This window comes from Macrotis lagotis, chromosome 1, assembly GCF_037893015.1.
Source record: "Macrotis lagotis isolate mMagLag1 chromosome 1, bilby.v1.9.chrom.fasta, whole genome shotgun sequence".
Lineage (NCBI taxonomy): Eukaryota > Metazoa > Chordata > Mammalia > Peramelemorphia > Peramelidae > Macrotis > Macrotis lagotis.
In genome coordinates this window covers 294009214-294025374 of record NC_133658.1, presented here as the reverse complement: position 1 = coordinate 294025374, position 16161 = coordinate 294009214, and the positions used below count along the sequence as shown (strand labels likewise).

Here is a 16161-nt window from a genome sequence, read left to right as displayed (position 1 = left end):
TATTTGTTCAGCCTTTGGTCAATCACCTACCTCCGAACTTTAATGTTATCATTGTTAAATTGGGAATATAAAATAATACCAACTTCCCAGGATTGCTGACAGGATTGAATAAAATGTTGGCAGAGTGCTTAGTTTGCCTTTTGCTGATATTTTACAAAGGTATGTAAATTAACAAATTAAGATTAAATGAAAATTTTCAAAATTAGGACTGACTAGTGCATTCTGCATAATTACCAGCCTGCATAACTAGAGCAGCTACCAACAGATGAATGGAGAGCCAGGAGATCTGGCTTCTCTATGGAAAAGTTGGTGTCAGAACTGGAGAAGGTCATCTAAGTCTAACCCACACATTTTCAGAAACTGAGGGTTCAGAATTTTATATCTCTGCCAAGTTCCCAATACTAGTAAGTTCTCAAAACCTGGATTTGACCCTAGTGACTCAGTAGATAATTAGGTTTGGAGTCAGGAAGACTCATTTTCCCTAAATTCAAATCCAACCTCAGATACTTTCTAGCTGTGTGACCCTGAGCACATCACTAAACTCTTTGCCTCAGTTTCCTCATCTGTAAAATGAGCTGAAGAAGGAAATGGCAAACCAATTCAGTATCTTTGACAAGAAAAATCTCAAATGGGTTTACCAAGAGTTGGCACAATTGAAATGACTCAATAACAACAAGCTCCATGTATGACAAGATGGTTGGTTCTTGGCCTTCATTTTATCTAAGTTGACCAAAATGGCATCACTGTGTTAAAGACAAGTTACAGTGTATGACTAGTAACTATAACTTGTCACATCTAGGAAGTATAATGGATAGAGTCCTGAAGTTCAAGTCAGGAAAACACAAGTTCAAATTCTGCCTCAGATATTTAACTGTCTGGCCTTGGGCAAATCACTTAACCCTTGTTTGCCTCAGTTTTCTCATCTGGAAAATGGGAGTAATAATAACACCACCTTCCCAGGGTGAATATGAAAATTAAGCCTTTTTTCCACCTTTTGAGAATTTGTCCTAGTTATTATTTAGGTTTACAAATCTCATTCCTCTCAACATCCACATTTGAGCCCCATTTATTAAGGAAAAAACCAAAGCACAAATGACTTGCCCATGGTCAGAATGGTCAGTAAGTATCCAAATTGGGATGGGAATTCACGTTCCTGGACTCTGTATCTAAACAACTGAACTGGGTTCTTGTGAGAACAAAATGAAATGAAGTGGGTGAAATCAACTTGAAAATCTGTAAGTAGGGGGTGGCTAGGTGACGTAGTGGATAAAGCACCAGCCCTGGTGTCAGGAGTACCTGGGTTCAAATCCGGTCTCAGACAATAATTCCCTAGCTGTGTGGCCTTGGGCAAACCACTTAACCCCATTTGCCTTACAAAATACAAAAAAAAAAATCTGTAAGTGTTAATCTTGTGTTAGGTGTCTCATGTGTTGAGTGTAAATCAAATTCTAGCATTCAGATACACATGTATATCCCAGCAATAGTTTATCATGGATGAGTACACCAGTTCTCTAGTTCCCTGAGTCCAGCAGAAGACTATAGGGGGGGGGGGAAGGAGAGATGGAGAAAGGGAAGGAAGGAGAGAGGAAGGGAAGTGTGGGGGGGGAGTTCACACTTTTACCTGCTGGACTGTGGACCCTCCAGAAATCAAAGAGGAGTTCCACCTCAGTGGAGAAGATGAAATGCATCTGAAAGAAAGGAAAAAAAGAGTCAAGGGCAGCCTCCTGAAAAAAATAAATACCTTAGGTTTATTTAAAAGTTAAATCAACTTGCAGAAGCATACCTAATAGTTTCTAACAAATCCATCTATTCATAAATCAAGCAAGAATCTGACTTTGTGCTGGACCAGGTCCTGAGGGCTGAGAATTTTCTGCTTCTGCAGCCAGGTGACAGGAAATTAGGAGTCAGAAAACCTGGGCTCAGACCCAGGGACTGCCACTTATTAGCTGTGAGACCTGGAGAAACTCCCTTAATCTCTCTGAGCCTCAGACTTCTCTCCTATAGAAAGAGATTTCCCTAGAAGAAATACCAGCTCTAAATTCTATGACTATGAGGTATAGAATCAAGAGGACATAGTTACAGGTTTAAAAGGTCAGGAAATGTTTTGGGGACTGAGAGGAAATTTTTTTTTCAATTTTGCTCATCAGTTGATAAGCATTTTTTTTGAGTACCTACTATCTTTTTTTAAATTGATATTTTTCCAAATACATGTTAATGAAGGGTTTTTTTTTTTGTTTTTTTTTAGGTTTTTGCAAGGCAGTGGGGTTAAGTGGCTTGCCCAAGGCCACACAGCTAGGTAATTATTAAGTGTCTGAGGCCACATTTGAACTCAGGTACTCCTGACTCCAGGGCCAGTGCTCTATCCACTGTGCCACCTAGCTGCCCCAATGAAGGTTTTTCAACATTCATCCATATGCATATATATATATATATATTTTTTTTTTAAGTTACAGAATTTCCTTCCACCCTTCCTTCCCACTCCCTTGCCCTCAGTAGTGAACAGTCAGGTGAATATTGTACATACACATTTGTGTTAAACATATTTACAGATCAATCATTTTCGGTATGTGGAATTAGGATCAAGGGAAAGATACACATAAAAGAAATTTTTTTAAAAAGTGAATGTAGTATTCATCAGATTCTGAAGGATTTTTTGTTTTGTTTTACTTTTCTTCCTCTGGATGAAGATAATATTGTCCATATTCCTGGGATTTTAGTTGGAACTTAAAGGCTATTGGTGGAGATAAGAAAAAGAACATGCTGGGAGCTGAAGGAGGGTCTTGTTTGCCACTGGAGTAGAGAGGAAGGGGGGGAGGGGGGATGATGATGGGAGGTGTAAGAAGACTTTTCTGAAAGGTGGGACAGGGCAGGTGATGAAGGATTTTGAACTTCAAATGGTAGATTTTGAAACTTGACCCTGAAGATGATGAATTACTGCAGTGTACTAAGTTACATGGTCAGATCTAAACATTGGGAAGATCACTTTGAAAGCAGCATGAAGGATGGACTGGAGTAGGAAGAGATTTGTGGCAGGAAAACCAGCTCCCAGGCTGTGAGGTGAAAAGGATTTGGGCAGAGGCTTTCATTTCCTCATCTGTAAAATGGGAATGGATAGTACTTACCTCCCAGGATCAAATGAGATAATATCTGAAAGCACTTACAGATCTTAAAGCTCTATATAAATGCTAATCATCATTATTATTCAAGTCTGAAAAACCTTACCTAATTATCTCTTTTGATCTTCACAACAACCCCCATGAAATAGATATCATCTCTATTTTACAGATTAGAAAATTGAGGCTCAGAGAGGTCAGTGATTCATACAACTACCAGTGGAAGTATTTAAACAGAGTCCTTGAATTCCCAGTACATCATCTTTCCATTACCATATTACTTCTTTTTTTTTTACAAGGCAATGGGGTTAAGTGGCTTGCCCAAGGCCACACAGCTAGGTAATTATTAAGTGTCTGAGCCCGGATTTGAACCCAGGTACTCCTGACTCGGGCCAGTGCTCTATCCACTGCACCACCTAGCTGCCCCAACCATATTACTTCTTATGAATACATGCTTGTTGAATGGATTCAACCAGTTATGGAACTCAAACATTACTTTTTATTTCTGGGTCACAGTTTCACATTTGTAAAATAAGGGAGCTAAATTAAGTGACTTCCAAGACCCCAGAAGATCTGCAGTCTTTTTAGTCTTGTGCATCTCCTGGTCAGGATGCCAAGAATTCTGTTTTATTTTCTCACAAGTATTTATTAAGGCACTCTCCCAAGTGATTAGGATGCAAAGAAAGTGATTCCCATGCCTTTAAGGATTTAAATGTTCCCCTCCCCAAATCCATTTGCCAAATATTCCTGGTGGAGATGGGGAGAATTGTGGGTGAGGGGAAATTCCAGAAAGCAATAAGAACTAGCATTTTTTCCTATATTTCCTAACACACCACCTCCACAACAATCCCCAAATGAGCTAAACTAAATTCTGACACGGAAAGACAAGAAAATACTTTCTTTTAAAAAATGACAATTTTTTTTGTAATCTGCCAAAAAGTCAGCTTCTCTCTTTTCCACTCCACCCCTTGTAGAGTAAAAAAAAGAAAAACAAACATCTGTTATAAGCACGAATAGTCTAGCATAAGGAATTTCTGCAATCAATGGCCATGTCCAAAAAAAGATGATCTCATTTTGCAATGAGGCTTTCACTTCCCTAATGGGAGTGACTTCAGGGAATCTAGAAATTACGAGAGAGCTGCTGAGGAAATGGGGTCTCAGCTCATTGAGCAAATGATAAATCCCACCCAATCCCAGGTGAGATACTTCTCTAAAACAGGTCTGGTTTTGGGTTATTTGCTGCCCACTTTCCTTAGCCCTAGGCTCCTCCTGGAGTGATTGAGTCTAACCTGACAGAGTCATAGAAGGATGGAACATGAAATTCTTGAGGATTCCAATTCATTTATTTTACAGAAGAGAAAACCAAGACTTGGAAATATGAGGTGACTCCCCAAGACCAACTGTAACTCACTGACTTCAGCAACTTTGAACTCAGAATGAAAGGCAAACAATGACAACAGCTTTGCAACTCAGGGATTGTTTCCTTAGCACCAAAGCCAAAAGCAAATTAGGGGGTGGGGGCGGGGAGGGCACAACCACAGAAGCTACCCTGTGGACTTCATGCCATAGTGACTTTGTTGTTGCTGAGTCTTCTCCATCTAGTCTGTCTGACTCTCCATGACCCTATTTGGGGCTTTCTTGGCAAAGATACTAGTAGTGGTTAGCCATTTCCTTCTCCATTGTGTTTCCATTTTACAGGTAAGAAACTAAAGCAAATAGGGGTGAAAGTGACTTGCCCAGGATCACATAGCTAGTCAAGAGTCTAAGGTCACATTTAAACTCAGGTCTTTGTGACTCCAGGTCCCATGCTTAATCCACTATAAAAGCTCCTGCATATTGACTTATAAAACCCTGTATTAACACTATATATTATTGTATTTTTATTCACTTTGCTGAATATTTCCCAATTACATTTTAATTTGGTTCCTACCTAATTAGTGTGTATGACACCTCTCTTAGAGGTCTGTTCTAATGTGGGTTACTAAATACTCTTGAACCAAATTTCACTTGCCCAGTCCACAGCTATGTCCTTGGGACTGGGTCAGAACTGTCCATCTGCCTCTCTTGACAGTAGCACTGACCACTTTCAAGGCCACTCATCCTACAGGCCATTCTGTTTCAATTTCCTGATTGGCTTTCCTGTGGGTTATTTCACAATTAACTTCTTTCTCCCTGTGCTGAAGTTTAAAGAGCTGCTTTATCTCGAATTAGTCTCACTGGGTGTTTATCGTGGCAGAGAAATAACCAAGTGTTGTTACTATTTGTCCTTAAAGGAATCCTTTACCTTGAGACATCATGATAAAATGAGAAAGTCAACAAGTTTGGAGTCAGGAAATCTGTGCTCTAGTCCTGGATATGCTATTAACTCCATGATTGATCTCAGACAAGCCACTTCACCATTCTGGGCCACAGGTTCCCCATATGTAAAATGCTGAGGGTTCAGCTCTAATATCTTTTGTTCTAAGTGTCCTTCTGACTCTAAGGTCTAAGGTTCTTTCCCGTTCTTCCTGTATTCTTTGTTTTAAGGTTCCTTCCAGTTTTAGCATTCTAAGTTGTAGCATTCTTTGTTCTAAGACCCTTTCTATCTCCAATAATCTTTGTTCTAAGGTCTCTTTCAGCTTTGACCTTCAGCTCTAACATTCTAAGTTTTAAGGTCTTGTCCAACTTAATATTTCAGTTTTAATCATCTAAATTCTAGTATTCCCTGGTCTGAAAGTCCTTTCAGCACCAATATTCTGTTTTATCATTCTAGGCTCTAAAATCTCTAACTCTAACTTTCTAGGATTCTACACATTATAATGGAAGCATGTTGCTCCCGTGATTGCTTCTAATGATATTGAGGATTTGATGACAATTCTACCATTGGCTAAGGCTAATTACAGTTCACTAAAGCATTTAGGAAATATCTTTCATATCATGATTCAGTTGCCATGGGAGATAGAAAAGTATTAGAAAAGACAATGGAAGATATAGTAGGAGTCAAATAAGTGCAATGGATAGGAAGTGCAAGAGCATGCAATTCAAAAGGAAAAAAATAATCTGAATAGAACCCTGGACTGGAATCAGGAGGATCTGATTTCTAATATGTGAACCCAGGCAGGTCACTTAAGAGTGTGAGTGTGTGTGTGTGTGTGTGTGTGTGTGTGTGTGTGTGTGTACGAATTTTGTAGGAATTTATTTACAAGTCTCCCAGCTAGAACATAAGCTCTTTGAGGGCAGAGACTGTTTTTGCCTTTCTTTGTATCCCCAGCACTGGAAAAGATGCCTGGAGCATACTAAGCCCCTAATAATTGTGCATGCATTGATTTGATTGGTTAAGATAGAACATGAGAACGACCATCATCCACCATCACCACTGCCCAGTCTTTCTGAAAATGCCCATCGAAGTTGCCCCCAGGCAAGTCTCTTACCTTCTTTACCTTCAGCTTTTCTTCAGTAAAACAAGTGTTAGAATATGAATACTCTCTACAACACAGTATTCTGCAATCCCTACTGTGCTAGAGAGCTCAACCAAATCTATTAAGTAGCTCCTGCTTGTTACGCAAGATTCATCTTCCTCATTTCAAATCCAGACTCAGATGCTCACTAGTTCTATGACCTTGATCAAGTCGCTTGACCCTGTTGGCCTCAGTTTCCTCATCTGAAAAATGGCTGGAGAAAGAAATGATAAACTAGAAAATTCCAAATGTGGGACTGAAACTGCTTAAACTAATATGAACTGGACCTATAATTTTACCAGTTGAGGGAACTCTTAGAGAATGAAATTCTGTAAGCTAACTCTTCTCAGAATAATTCCTAAGGGCAGTAAAAAGTTAAGCGTCACAGTATATGTCAGAGATAGAATTTGAATCCAGGTCTCCCTGAATGAGAAGCCAGTTCTTATCTCTCACATAAAAAAGTAAAAACTTTGAGAAAATGGGGTGCTTGTATCTGGGAGCAATCAGGGAAGATGGCACTTGAGCTGAATCCTAAAGAGAATTAAAGATTCTAAAAGGTATAGGGATAATCTGAGCAAAGGTAAAGAGATAGAAGATAGGATGGCTTAGACAAATGACAGAAAGGAGGCCAATTTGACTGGAAGCTAGAGCACAGGAAGGGGAATGATAAACAACAAGCCTGGAAAACTAGGTTGAGGCAGTTTGTGAAGACATTAAAATGATAGAAGAATTTGTATCTGATCCTAGAGCTAAGAAGCAAAAGGATAATATGGAAAGTCCAGGGCTTCAGCTATATTTATTATTACCTTGACAGCTGTCTAGAAGATGAAGAGGACAGAGAACTGAGGCAAGATCAATTCAGAGCTATTAGAGTGTTCTAGACAAGGTCTGAGGAAGAAGAGAACTAGAACAGTAGCATGGCAGCCATGGGAATGAAAAGAAGGTCATAGATGCAGGACATGAAGTGAACATGACTTGTGGCTACTGATTGGATAAAGAGGATAGAGGATTGTAATGTGGAAGTTAGGAAGTAGGTTGAGTATGAGAGGAAAGAAAATGAGTTCTATATTATTATCTCAGAAAAGTAGCCAATCTCCCAAAAGAGGTTCTGGGACTTCAATCCTCTATTTTATTGTTTTTTCAGTCATATCTGATTCTTGTTCACTCCATGTGTAATTTTCTTGGTAGAAATACTGGAATGGTTTACCATTTCCTTCTCCATTCATTGTACAGATAAGAAAGCAGGCAAACAGGATTAAGTGACTTGTCCAGAGTCACACGGTGAATAAGATGAGTCTTCTTGACTCCAGGTTCAGCTACTATCCACTGTGCCACCTAGCTGCCCTCAATCCTTTATATCTCTATATAAAAGTCATAATTGAGAGATAGAGAACTAAAATGCTAGAATACAGACAAGAAGCTGCTAAGGAGACAAACCACCTGGCAGAGGAGCTTACCCTTTTTTGGCATCTGGAAGTTTCTTAGGTTCAGTTGTTTTTATGCTGCTAACAAACTCCAAAGGCTGTCCTCTAAATACAGGCTCTAGAGCTGTCCTGGTCACTCTACCCTAAGTAATAGATAGCCCTTTAGAGACCTTGGCTAAATTCATTACTCTAATATTGTCCTTGTGTAGTTTGGCAAAAATAGCCCCTGATGCCAGGTACTTCCTCCAATCCTGGGAAGAGATGATATAATCATACTTTTGTCACCAGCTTAGTCCTCTCCCTCAGCTAGCAAGGAACAAGAGTTCTAGAAACATTAGCTTTAACATTGTTTCTTCATGGTTTATTCAACACTCCCAAGGGGAATTGGGATGGATTCATCTAATCCCCTGCCTCTCAAAAGTGATCCTATCTTCATGGAGGATATGCCCTGAAGTAGACCTTGTTCCTCACTAGCCCAGGAACTAGTGTTCATAACAAGAGCTAGAAGACAGAGAAGTGGTAAAATAATAGTTTCAGTTCTCATAAAGGGAAAAAAGTCAGGGAGGAGAGAGGAAAGGGGGAGATTGATTCTAACAGCCAGAAGTTCATATATTATTGTGGATGGACTGTTGGAGCTGAATAGAACTGAAAAATAACTGTTATACTGTGACTCACATGCTGGAGGAAGTTGCCACACTGAGGTAAGGTCAGATCCTTGATGTTTAGTCGACCAGGCTGTGACAGTTATTAAGAACGGCCACCAGACTTTTTGTCTTAAATCTTGTTAAAGAACTTGAATTTTGCAAACATTTCTCAAATCGAAGGTCATGGAACTTTGGGTTTCCTAAGACCAGAGTAATTAAGTTCCATGGGTAATCACACAAAAGCTATACAAATATAGCTTTGTGGTCTTCTCCATTTTCTTCCTTCACTCATAAACCATAGGATAGTGGAATCATAGAATTTTTTTTTTTCTGTGTAAGGCAATGGGTTTAAGAACTCAGGACCTGGGGGGGGCAGCTAGACGGGGGGGGGGGGGGAACACAATGGCTAGAACACCAGCCCTGAAGTCAGGAGGACCTGAGTTCAAATCCGACCTCAGACACTTAATAATTGACTAGCTGTGTGACCCTGGGCAAGTCACTTAACCCCATTTCCTCATATAAAAAAGTTTTAGGGGCATCTAGGTAGCACAGTGGATAGAGCACTGGCCCTGGAGTCAGGAGTACCTGAGCTCAAATCCGGCCTCAGACACTTAATAATTACCTAGTTGTATGGCTTTGGACAAATCTCTTAAGCCCAATGCCTTACCAAAAAAAAAAAAACCTAAAAAAAGAGAAAAAAATTTTTTAAAAGAAAAAAACAGAATTGGAGGAGGAAGAAATTTCTGTCAGATCATGTGAAGAGGTTCTGAGAAGGAAGAATGGAAACAATCATGCAATAAACATTTAAAAAAAACCTCAGAACCTCCTGATTCTTTTTTTTTTTAGGTTGTTGGGGTTTTTTATTTTTTTGCAAGGCAGTGGGGTTAAGTGGCTTGCTCAAGGCCACACAGCTAGCTAATTATTAAGTGTCTGGGGCCAAATTTGAACTCAGGTCCTCCTGACTCCAGGGCTGGTGCCCTATCCACTGTACCACCTAGCCACCCCCAGGACCTCCTGATTTTAAGGCCAGTGCTCTAATTGCTTCACCACCTATCAGCTCCCAAAGAATTTTTTTTTAACTGTTAAAGAAACTAAGGTCCTCCTCTGTTCTACACCTATCTAATCTAGATTTGTAAGAAGAGAATATAGTGAAAAGGGTATTAAGTTGTAAGTCTGGAGACCTGGTTTTTAGTCCTTCCTGTGCTACTACCCTGATGGGACACTTTGTCTCTTCCCTTCTTGACTCATTATTTTAAAAAATGAGAGGAATCATCTCTTTAAATACTTCCAACTCTAATATTCTTGGTCTAAGGATAAAGGCTGAACAGGTACATTCTTTCTCTCTTCTCTTCTGACATACCTTTTGTCCTCAGTTGAATTAGGTCATGACTGAGCTGACCTAGTGAGCTCTAGAAGGCCCAAGCCCCACCCAGAGTACAAAAACAAAAGAGAGAAAATGGCCTTTGACCAGTTATTGTCTCCTTGTGTGTTTTCTCTGGTCTGTGACATCCTTTAAAACCATAAATTTGGCCTTTACCACTTGCAGTTTTGGGCTTCTCAGTCTATTAGAGGATTAGCAATCTGATCTACCTTTCCTGGCTGGCAGTGACTCTATGGATAGCCTTGTTCTATGTGACTGGCATAAAACAGGCCATATTACATGATCAGAAAAGGGAACATACATAGATTTAGAGACAGAAGGCCATCTATCCCAAAGCCCTCATTTTACAAATGAGGAAAGAGATGGAGAAATCCAGCAACTTGCCCCTACAGGTAGCCAGGGACAGAGTTGGGATTTGAACTAAGGCCTGAGTCAAAAACCCAATCACCTTTGGCTTTTCTCATTTGAAGCACAGAGCAATGAAAAGACAATTTAAAGAGATTCCACTCCAAGGGCAGGACTGTCAAGTCACCTCCTCTACTTGTGGGTAAGGGTAGCCTTGAAAAAAAGGACTGTGAAGCACTTCCCACTCTAAAATCCCATGATACAGTGAAAAATCTCAACAAATTCATAGGTTTTTGACAAATAAATGAGGGGAAAATGTATTTAGAATCAGATTACAAGCTTCTAAAAGACTCTCTGAACTAGTAATGACTAGTAGTTGGCTGGGGTCTCAACATTCATCTTCAGATAGCCCAGGTGCTTTCAACCCTGCAGGGTATTGTCTTCCCCCGCCCTCCACAGCTGCTTATTTTTTGTTTCCTGTCATTAGTACATTTTGTATCTCTTTCTAAAACTAACAATAATTGCACTTCTACATTTAATAACCTAGGCACTTAGTCCTGTCCAACTCATTATGACCTGGCAAAGCTATTGAAGTGGTTTACCATTTTTTTCTCCAACTCATTTTACAGATGAGGAAACTGAGGCAAATAGTGTTAAGTGACTTGCCTAGGATGGAACAGCTACTGACTGAGGCAGGATTTGAACTCAGGTCTTCCTGACTCCAGACCCAGCACTCTACCCATTGTACCACCTAGCTGCCCATGCACTTAATACTGAGAAAAACAACCTACATCTCATCTACATGGGTCATTTTGCAAACATTTCTTCTTTAGGAAGTTGCTTTTGTTTTTCTAGATATGTGGGAGAGCCCCAGTTGGATTTCCCTGGTAATCTGGATCAGCCTCTTCATCCTCCCCTTCTAAATGCCACATGATGATAACATGTCCACAGGGTAGATTAGGTAGGTCATAGTATTTCACAAATAAAATAGGAAAGGGAACTTTCTCAGATTGCAACTGTTTCAAAGAAAATAAAAAAAGGTTGAGAGGCAGTTTGATAGAGGAGAAAGAACCCAAGACCAGAGTCATGAGATCAGGAAGTATCTAGCCTTGCTGTATCATGAAGTTAATGGTGCATGTTTCGACAAATCACCCTTTTTCTGGACCTCAATTTCTTCACCTGTAAAATGAGCACATTGATCTTAATAGCTCCTAAGGTCTATTCCAGCCTTGACAATCCATAAAATCCAAGCAAACACATCTCTTTGGCCCTGTTAAGGAGTGGCAGGTTTTTACCTAGTTTCAAGCCTTCATGAAGCCAAGCCTTCAAGAGAAGAACTAAGGCACTGATTCCCAGCTCTGGTGCTTATTCATTACTTAGCCCGAGCAGATCACCTGATCTCTCTGAGCTTCATTTTTCACATTTGCAAAATGGGAGTTATGGGCTCATTACAAAAACTGAATCTATGTCTATGGTCCCCCACATAGAATGTGAGCTCCATAAGAGCAAAGAATGCTTTCATTTTTTATTTATATCACCAGCACTTAGCTCATAGTAACTTTTCTTTCATATTTCTTTATAAATACTACTTTATTCCACTTTTTTCTAGGAAAGTAAACCTTAAGGAACCACAGAAATGAGATTATTTTTATTTTTCCCCCTTTAGCAAACTCATGTTAGCAACAGCCCTCTCTATCACAGTAGGGCATGGGCATGTCTGCCACCTCCTCTTCAAACTTAAAGTCACTGGCATGGAATGCTGTACTGTAAATGGTGGGTGATTTATTGCAATAGACCTCTGAATGTATGACAGGGAAACTTCCTCCCACCAGGCTGGGTCTGGGCCAGCCTTCTTGGGCTGGACCTGAACAGCTGGGATCCCTTTCCTACAAATGCTCTAGTTTCTCTCTCTACAGAAGGACTCACCCAGGATCTGGGGGAAGGGAAACAGCATAATTTTCCCTATTCAGTGGGCAAAAAAGGGCAAAAGTGGAAGGGGTGACTTATTTTTTTCCACCTTCAGGAAGGAACTGAGCCTCTGGCAAATAGATTTAGAAGGAAATCTGGCAGGGTTGATATAGAGGAGAACCTGTTGCATTTCTCCACCCGTTTCCTTCTCTCCACCCCCACTTTTGTCTTTTTTTTAGCCATTTATATTCGGAGAAGTTTCCTCCAGTGTTTAATTTTTTCAAAGTACTTTAGGAAGGGACCTATGCCCCACTCCAGATTCTGCCACTAAACTAGCTGTGTTCCCTTAAGTCCCTTCCCCTTTCTTGAGGGATGGTGGATGGATTAGATTTTCTGGAGAGTCAAAATTCTAATGTCCCCTCCGCTTCCAGCATTCTGTTTTCTGTATTCTAATAGTTTCTATCCCTTCCACCTTGATTATCCTATTTCTCTCTATATTTTTTCTATCTTTATAGGTTTAATTCTGCCTTTTCTAACATTCTACCTTCTATCTTCCTGGGTTCCTCCCACTAGCTCTTAAAGTCGGTGAAAATGCGAACAAGGAGAAAGAACGCAACCTTTTTTTAAAAAAGGTTAAAAAAAACCCATAAGGGTGATCAGTACCCACAGTTAGTTAATCTTCAGGCTCTTCGAAACGAGGCGTGTCTTTTGCCCCAAATCTGGGCGAGAGCGTGCCCTCGGGCCAGGCTTGGAGGACCAGAGGTGCGGCCGGGCCGCTATTCTAACCTGAAATCAAATCTCGGCCGGCCGCCTGCAGCCGCTGCTGGGCCTGCCCGGCCCCTCGAGAAAGCCGGGGGCACGGCTGCCCGGGGGCACGGCTGCCCCGGCCACAGTCGCACTTGTCCCGGATCCCTTCGGGAACCGCTCGGGCCCGGGCACGCCTCCCCGGCTCCCCCGCCAACTCGAGCCCCGGCTAGCCGGACCTGTCCTAGCCCCGTCCCCGGCCCGGCCCGACCCGAGCTCCCCGGGCCTGTGGGCGCTCGCGAGGGGGCGGGGCAGGTTCTCGGGGGACCGGTGTTAAGTAGAAGGGGCAAGCCTGGGGGGCCACGGCCTCGAAGCCACTTTGGGGAAGCCGCTTCCTCTCCGGGTCCGTCACCCCGGCGGAGGGCGGGGGGCTGGGGGAGCCCGCGCGCTCCGCTCTGGCACTGCCAGCTCTGGGTCCCCTCCGTCCCTCCGTCCGGCTCCGCAGCAGCTCCCGCGGGCGGCCGGGCGCCCCCTCTCCGCCTGCCTACTCACAGGCATCGCGCCGGGGTCCCGCGCCGGGGTCCCGCGCCGCGCTCGCACGCACTCTCGGCCGGCGGCACCGCAGCCCCGACAGACGCGCTCCGAGCGCAGGCCGCCCGCCCAGTCCCGGGGGCGGGCCCCGCCGAGTCCCCCCCGAGGCCGGGCCCCGCCGAGCCGCCGCCCCGCCCCCCCGAGGCCGGGCCCCGCCGAGCCGCCGCCCCGCCCCCCCGAGGCCGCCGCCCCCCTCCCCCCCGAGGCCGGGCCCCGCCGAGCCGCCGCCCCGCCCCCCCGAGGCCGGGCCCCGCCGAGCCGCCGCCCCGCCCCCCCGAGGCCGGGCTCCGCCGGCTGGCCCCGCCCGCCCAGGAGCGGGGCATGCCGGGAGTGGTGGTCCCCGGGCTCGGGAAGCCGCGCAGAGCCGAGAGCTCGCGCCTCCGAGCCGGCCGGGCTGGGTGGACAGGGGCTCCCGGGCCTCCACAGTCCGCCACGCACTCCAGCGGCCCAGGATGCCCTCGGCGGCCTCCGGAGGGGCCCCACCTCCCGAGAAGCCCGGGAGCCCAGCCGCCGGGCCGGCCTGCACGGCGCAGCCGCGGCCTCTGTCGCCAAGAACGCGAACCCGCGCGTGCCTCGCCCTCCGGAGATGAATGGAAACGGCCTCTCTCTCTGAGTCGGAATCAAGACGGGAAAAGGTTCCTTCAGAGATTTAAGAAACCGCCATCAAGTGGCCCTGGTAAAGTCGTGGCGGCTCTAGGTGGCCTAGGGGATAGCGCGCCGGCCCTGGAGTCAGGAGGACCTGAGTTCAAATGCGGCCTCAGACACCTAATAATGACCTAGCCGCGTGGCCTCGGGCAAGCCACTTAACCCCATTGCCTTCCAGCCCCCCCCCAAAAAAAGTCCTGCTTGTCAAACAACGTGGGTATCAGACAGCGTAATGGTTTGGGGGTAAGGAAGACCTGAGTTTGACTCCCACCTCCAACATTAATAGTCATTGACTATTATTAGACATTAATAGACATTAATGGTTATTCAGGCAAGTCACTTTAACTGATCTTGGCCTCAGTTTCCTGATCTGTGAAAAGGGAAGAACACTTACCCCAATAGCATTGTTGTGAAAATTAAAAGACAATTTTTGGAATGCAAAATGCAAACTTTAAAAGGCTATATAAATATTATTTATGATAATAATAATTATTATTATTGTTATGCGCACCTAGAGAGGTTGAAAAACAAAATGTTCATGGCACTAACTTGTCATTCCCCCCACCTTGAAAAAATATCAAGGACCTACCTTGAGCACAAAGAAACCTAAAGCTGGCAGGGACCTTGGAAATCATCTAGTCTGTACCTCTCAGTAAAAAGGAGTATTAAGTGCGGTCCAGAGACAAGCCTACTGTAAATTAGTAGCAGAGTTTCTACCAGAAGCCAGGCAGGACTCTTGCTTCCTAGTTGTCTTCTCTTGTCACCACACACTGCTCCTGGAGAGCTTCCATCAAAACCCCAAGAACTACTTACATTCTTGACCACTTTGATAATTCAGTGGCTCAGTGAACTCGGTCATTTGTGGATGAATTGATTGATTGATGTTCCTTTCACCGGTGCATATCTGAAACTGTTGCCTGCCACCTTTCTTTCACTGTGATTCTGGGTCATTTCTTTCTATAATCTTTGCACAGAAGACCCACCCAATATCCTTTTGCAGGGACTTTTAATGCTTGGTGAATGCCATACAAAGAAAAACAGAAAGATTCAGAGAGATGCTTAGGGAAGTCAACAGGATCATTATTAAATTAGATAATGTATATAATATAATTGTTCAGTTTTTCAGTCATGATTCCATTTGGGGTTTTCTTGTCAAAGAGTATTTCCTTTTCAGCTCATTTAGGAAACTGAGACAAACAGACTTAAATGACTTTCTAGGGTAAGTGTCTGAGGCCAGGTTTGAACTCACAAAAGATGAGTCTTCCTGACACCAGGCCTAGTACTCTATCCATGTGTCAACAAGACATTCAGTATACCCCAATGTGCATAAAGGGCTTTATAAATACAATCAATGTTGATGAGGATGGGGTTGATGATGATGATGATGATGATGATGATTCAAAGATTTTCACTGTTTCATAAAAACTAAACTAAAGTAAACCAAAAGAGAAATACTTTTTTGGAAAGGAACACAGTTCTAACATATTCTTTATTTGTTGTTTATCAACCCACCTTGTAAAATGCTAAGAATCACATGTGATGGATGCCCTTTTCAGATGGATAGGCAATCCCAGCTCACAGGATCACAGAATTATAGACTTAGAAATGAAAGGAATTTTAGAGGAGCACTATCCCATCTTTTTATTTTACAGATGAGGAGACTGAGTCCTACTTAAGGACAAGGTCACATAAGTAATAAATGGCTGTAAATTTTTTCCATTAGTCTTTTATATGCACACTCACTTCTGGGCATTAAAAAAAATGCTTTTCTTGGCGCTATACAGTGAGGGCAAACACTGACTCTGAAACAGTCAAAGAATACCTGTTCAAGGGTGAAAGCCTTATATAGATGTGTGACAGTTCTACTTCAGAAATCTTCCATTCTCAGAATTTCTAAAGAAAAATTTTCCTTTCTATTGTATCCTGCCA

General features: G+C 43.0%; 1 protein-coding gene across 2 annotated transcripts in view; it reads right to left on the bottom strand.

Moving 5' to 3' along the window:
- Positions 1-13672, bottom strand: part of SLC31A2 (solute carrier family 31 member 2) — a 39069-nt gene extending 25397 nt beyond the window's left edge. Inside the window, exons 1-2 of one of the 2 annotated variants that reach the window (XM_074211149.1) lie at positions 13549-13672; positions 1622-1688 (exon numbers count right to left, since the gene is read on the bottom strand). In XM_074211149.1, coding sequence (XP_074067250.1) covers positions 1622-1688; positions 13549-13554 — 73 coding nt within the window. In that variant the 5' untranslated portion in view covers positions 13555-13672. Of the gene's footprint in view, positions 1-1621; positions 1689-6523; positions 13079-13548 lie in introns of those variants that run through there. The other variant, XM_074211150.1, reaches the window with a different exon arrangement.
- Positions 13673-16161: the final 2489 nt, after the last annotated feature.